We start from the raw sequence: 6,077 nt of genomic DNA, 5'->3' as shown, positions 1-6,077 counted from the left end.
GAGACCCTGAAATGGGGGTTGTGATATGGGTAAAACTACAACCTCCATGAAGTGCTCACTCCACTCGTTACACAAGAGAGTAACCTCGATGGCTCACAGCAGTGGTCGGGAGCATCAAGTACAAACTTACATCTCCACCCTCGGCACAGTTTTGTTTGTGTATACAAAACACGTACTGCAAGACTTAAAGACTCCTTCCTGGATTTATGAAATAACCCTCATGATAACTGGTTACGGTGGTGATAAAACTGTAACAATGTCCTACACTGTTACTATGTGGTGGCGATAAAACTGTATCAATGTCCTACACTGTTACTATGTGGTGGTGATAAAACTGTATCAATGTCCTACACTGTTACTATGTGGTGGCGATAAAACTGTATCAATGTCCTACACTGTTACCATGTGGTGGTGATAAAACAATTACAATGTCATACTCTGTTACCATGTGGTGGTGATAAAACTGTAACAATGTCATACACTGTTACAAAGTGATAGTGATTAAACTATAACTATACATATGTTCTACAGTGTACTATGTGATAGTGATAAAACTATAACTTACTACAACAATGTCCCACGCTGAACTATGTGATGGTGACACTATCGCTGCATGACTGACTCAGTGACTACAGAATATATGCTACATTCACAAGAGACGATATTCATTTCATTTCACCACCGGTCCGTACTATGTTTTTTGTACAAAAATGTAAGTACAATAACATCTTTCCACTTCCTTGATATAAGAATATACATATATTGTTCAATGGCCTAGCTACCTACACATAATGTTCAATGCCCTAGGTACCAAACTGCTACCTTAATGTCCAACACGTCTCTATTTCCCTAAAGAAATGAATTGTCATTTCTAATTCTAAAAATAAACACAAATAGGGCCATGTGGAATAAGGGGGACAGCTGAAAGTAAACTATTCTACACATCTTTCCACATTGATGTCTTTGGCTCTGTCGCGGTGGCGAGCATAAACTATTCTACTACGTTTTCACATACATTTGTGTGGTGGTGGTGGGGATAAAGTATTCTACGTATGCTTCCACATATGTCTCTCTAGTGGTGAGTATAAACTATTCTACGTACCTTTCCACGTATGTCTCTGTGGTGTTTGGGATAAATTATTCTACTCTGTTTCCACGTATGTGTCAGTGGTGTTGGGACAGCCTATTCTACGTACGTTTCCATGTATGTCTCTGTCGCTGTGACATTATTTACGAAGACACAAGCCACATTCCATGACTTAACCGTCACAACAGCTGTCTACCAGAAGATTATGACGTTCCAACGAGGGGAAAAATTACGATCAAATCATCTCACCAACACATACGGGTAGGAGAGGAGGGGACGAGGGGCCCACCTTGTCACACAAGCAATGGTCAAAGGTCACCAGGAACCAGCGACTTCCGTCAGGCAAATGTTGACAATCTTCTTGTGTTTAGTGACACTAAGGTTGTAAGTACAGAGATGCACGCCACTGAAGGCAAAGAGTCAAGCCAATCAGATTACCATAAGTTAACAATGTGGATGGAGCCAATCAGATCTCCATAAGTTGACAATGTGGGTTAAGCCAATTAAATCTCTACAAATCAACAATGTGGATGGAGCCAATCAGATAACCACAAGTTGACAATGTGGGTGGAGCCAATCAGATCTCTATAAATTGACAATGTGGGTAGAGCCAATCAGGTTTCTCTACAAAATGAAAATGTGGATTGAGCCAATCAGATGACCACAAGTTGACAATGTGGGTGGTTCAGAGCGACAAAGAAGCCCAGGATGTGACAACAGACATCATAATACAAAAGGTCAACCACTTTTCCCCGCCAGTCAGCCCAGTATCTGCGAATATCCCAGTATCGACGAGTCTTGACACCATCAACAAAAGAAACTGAAAGCCAGGCACATTAGATATGATAGGAATTTCCAGCATTAGCCTACGCATTAGGCACATTATATATGACAGAAATTTCTTAAAAGCAAAAAAAATTTTTTTTTTAAAATAAAAAAATCCCCCCCCCTTTTCCTACAGGTAAAGACAAAAACTTTTTGCCCCCACACACACTAGCCTAGGTTGTCCTGTGATCTTTTAAAGCAGAGGGTGTCACAGGAGCTGCACACACTATGACTGGATGAGGAAGGCAAGTCTGGTTCACTGTGTGTGTGTACATTCCATAAATAATGATTTGTATACAGGGAGAAATGATAAAGCAACAATGTAAGACCTGTGGGCACCATAAACTGGACAGGATGGATAGTCGGGGAAAACGAGGAAGAGGGGAAAGGAGGGTTGCTGGACTATAAAGATGTCTGCTTCCCTTCATGTAAAAGCAGCAAAGAAGTATATTGGGTAGAAAACATGAGTGGACAATTAATGAAGCCCTTTCCAACATGTACAGAAGACATGTACTAACGTTCCCAGCATGTACAGAGGACATGTACAAAGATCACAAAGTCATTTAATTGACTTTCAAACATAAAAAAAACAAAACCCCCCCAAAAAACCCAAAACATAAACAGACTCTGGAATTTTCCAGAACAATGGAAGCCTAGCATGCCTTGTTCTGTTGGAGGCCTTTGATGATACAGAACTAGACAGAACAGATATAGGCCAGTGTCTCCCTCACACTCGAATACGCACACACATGCGCGCACACACACACACATGTACGTACACACATGTAGCACAGACACACACACACACACGTGGACACACACACATGCACACATGTACACACACACACACATAAACAGACGCCATCACTGCAGCATGAGTGAGCGCAGGTTGTCGTGCAGAATGGTGTCCTTGACATCCTGGAACACGTGCTTGATGTTCTCCGTGTCGATGGCCGTGGTGAAGTGGTGGAACAGCGGCTTGGAACGCTCGCGGCGCCGTTGGTCAAACATCTGGCACAGGAAGTGCTTGACCTCGTCCAGGCTGTGGGGGTCACCTCGGTACTCGGGGAAGTAGTCGGAGATGTTGACCAGGGCCACCTTCTCCTGCAGCAGATCCATCTTGTTGAGGAACAGGATGATGGAGACGGCCGCGAAGTTGCGGTTGTTGATGATGGTCTCGAAGATGTTGCACGACTCCATCAGCCGGTTCGTCTTGCGGTCCTCCATCAGGACCTGCACAACGAAGAAAGTGGGAGTTTTAGTTTTTAATATTTGTAGAGGATTTATGGCGCTCGCAACTCCATACGGTCATATGAGCGCCAGAAGATCAGAGAGTAACAAACATAAAAAAGAAGGGGAGATAAGGACGATATAGATGTTTGATAGGAAAGAAGAAGCAAACCACACCAGAGCACCTGCCAACCACCCACGCTCAAGATTAGAGGTGTAACTAAAGAGTAACATAAACAGAAAAGAATGAAGGAGTAATATGGATAATATTTTTTGTTTTGTTTTAGCGAACATTTTACGGCACTTGCAACATTAAGGTCACATAAGTGTCGAAGATAAGAGTTGTTGTAAGACAGTAACAAACACAAAAAAGAAGGAAACGAAAGATAACGATGATGGATTTTTTATAGGAAAAAAAAGCAAACCAAACTAGAGCACCCGCGAACCACTTGCCGTTAAGAGTTTTCTGGCACTTGCACCACAATTAGGTCATAATATAAGTGCTGGAGAATAGAGGCGTAACTAAAAAGTAACATACATACATGGAAAAGAAGGAGCGATATGGATAGCACACACTTTTTTTGGTTTGTTTTAGTAAACGATTTAAGGCACTTGCAAAACAATTGAATGGGTCATATATAATTGCTAAAGATTAGAGGTGCTACAAGAGAGTACCAAACGCAAAAAAGTAGGGGAGCTAGTTGTAGTAGAAAGGCGACACAGGATGGATAGGAAAGAAGGAGAAAAACAACACCAGAACACCCGCCAACCACCCACAAAAAGCTCACCTGGTCAAACTCGCTGGCGGAGGCCAGGAAGAGAATGGAGGTGATCCCCTCGAAGCACTGGAACCACTTCTGTCTCTGCGACCTCTGACCTCCCACGTCGATGAACATGAAGGGCACGCCCTTGATCATGATCTGGTGCTCGATGATGCCTTTGGTGGCTTTACGGGCCAGGAGGATGTCCTGTCTGCTGGGTACATAGCTCTGTGGACACACACATGACACATTGACACATTGTTTTACGTCACTATTGACACATTTACGGGCCAGGGGTATATCCTGTCTGCTGGGCGTGTAGCTCTGTGGACAGATACACACACACACACACACACACACACATGACACAATGACACATTGACACACTATTGGCACAGGTGCAGGTGGACAGACACACTGGACACATGACACATTGTTTACGTAACTATCGAAACATTTATGGGTGGAAAGACACGGCACATTGTTTCACGTCACTATTGACACATTTACGGGTGGACAGACAAAAGACATATTGTTTCACGTCACAACCGACACACTTTACATCACATAGGGGACGTGATAGATGGTCAAGGTTCTACACCACTATCGACACACAGCTCTTGGCATGGACAGACAGCAAATCGAAACAAATCGACGCAATAACGGGCGAATAGTATAGCGCTGAACCCCCCAACCCAAGCCTAAACAGATAATAGACACAAACAACAAAGGAAACGAAAAAAAGTTCGATAAACCAGGTGCACCCTCCAACCACCCGTGGCAAATGGATTACATATTATGTATTACGTCCCCATGGACAAATGATCAGTTCTCACGTAGGCCAACAACCCTGGATGAGTGGAATATCATCCCAGCACAACCACCGATCGAGTGAGCAACACCCTCCAACCACCCGCGTTAGCCCGTTAGTTAAGTAAGTACGTGAATAAGTTTATTCAGTGTTTAAGGCCATCGGCCTACATCACATCATATAAAACACTCATTTGTTAAATAAAGTTTCCATACCTAAACCCCCCCCCCGATAGTTAAGGTATACATAACATAGTCGAAATTGTCTAAGACGGCCACTCATTGTCTGGGAGAAAAGCGGTTGCCTTAGACGGGTGGGCACCTTACACAGTGTCCTTTTTAATGTAAGGTGCTACACTGTGTCATTTATAATGTAAATACTTTTTTAAAAGAAAGAGAAAAAAAATCAAACGCTCGATTGGGAAATGGACAGAGGCCGTTTACACTAGCATTTCGCTACCGACCTCAGAATTACAAAGCCCTATCTGATATTTTTTAGTTGTTTTGAGTTACTACGACCATGAGGTCAGAAGCATCAAAATCGTAAGATTATTCGGAGTCGTTATCAAGATATTCAAAGAATCGCATATTTGAAAAAGCAAGACATGTTCTGAAACTAAAAAATGTTTGACGTCAAATTTATCAAAACTAGGTACTGAGCAGATAGAACTTTGTAATTCAAGGGTAGCGATTAGTGTAATACCGGTGGCCGTTTGAGCAGGTTCCATCAAGAGGGACACACAAGGAGAACTCATCGTACCTAAACACACATGTCATGTTTTTAGTAGAGGTTTTACGGCGTTCGCAACTGCATAATGTCGTTTGAGCGCCAGAAGATTAGAGCTGTTACAAGAGAGTAACAAAGATTAAAAAAAAAGAAGAAGGGAAGATAAGGACGATAGATGTTTGATAGGAAAGAGGAAGCAAACCACACCAGAGCATCCGCCAACCACCCACACAAAAATGTCAGAGTTAAGATTCGTTTTAGTATGAGTTTTACGGCACTTGCAACATAAATAGGTCACAGTAAGTGCCGACACTTTTAGGTGTTACTTGAGAGTGACATATACAGAGAAGATGGAGAAAAGATGAGGACGACAGATGTTTGATGGGACAGAAGGAGCAAACCACACAAGACCATCCGCCAACCTACCCGAACACACACACACACACACACACACAAATACACAATCTGAGCAACTACCTCAGCTGTGTAACATCTCCTTCCTACATTGCTGCTATCATGTCTTATCACGTGACCTCACGGCGCCCACTGAGATATGACCCTCGTTCCTACCCCCCTCCCCTCTAGTTCTCTCCGGCACCCCCTCCCCTCTCCCCCCTCTCAGGCAAACTGCCCCCCC

General features: G+C 43.2%; 1 protein-coding gene across 1 annotated transcript in view; it reads right to left on the bottom strand.

Annotated features, from left to right (window-relative positions):
* Window positions 1-6: 6 nt before the first annotated feature.
* Window positions 7-6,077, bottom strand: part of LOC101858603 (guanine nucleotide-binding protein subunit alpha-13) — a 25,744-nt gene continuing 19,673 nt past the window's right edge. Inside the window, exons 3-4 of the mRNA XM_005091531.3 lie at window positions 3,931-4,131; window positions 7-3,145 (exon numbers count right to left, since the gene is read on the bottom strand). Coding sequence (XP_005091588.1) covers window positions 2,777-3,145; window positions 3,931-4,131 — 570 coding nt within the window. The 3' untranslated portion in view covers window positions 7-2,776. The remainder of the gene's footprint in view (window positions 3,146-3,930; window positions 4,132-6,077) is intronic.

The sequence above is a fragment of the Aplysia californica genome, unplaced genomic scaffold (genome assembly GCF_000002075.1).
Source record: "Aplysia californica isolate F4 #8 unplaced genomic scaffold, AplCal3.0 scaffold00031, whole genome shotgun sequence".
In the NCBI taxonomy this organism is placed as follows: Eukaryota; Metazoa; Mollusca; class Gastropoda; order Aplysiida; family Aplysiidae; genus Aplysia; species Aplysia californica.
Note: the sequence above shows the minus strand (reverse complement) of the source record. Positions and strands in the feature narration are given on the sequence as shown.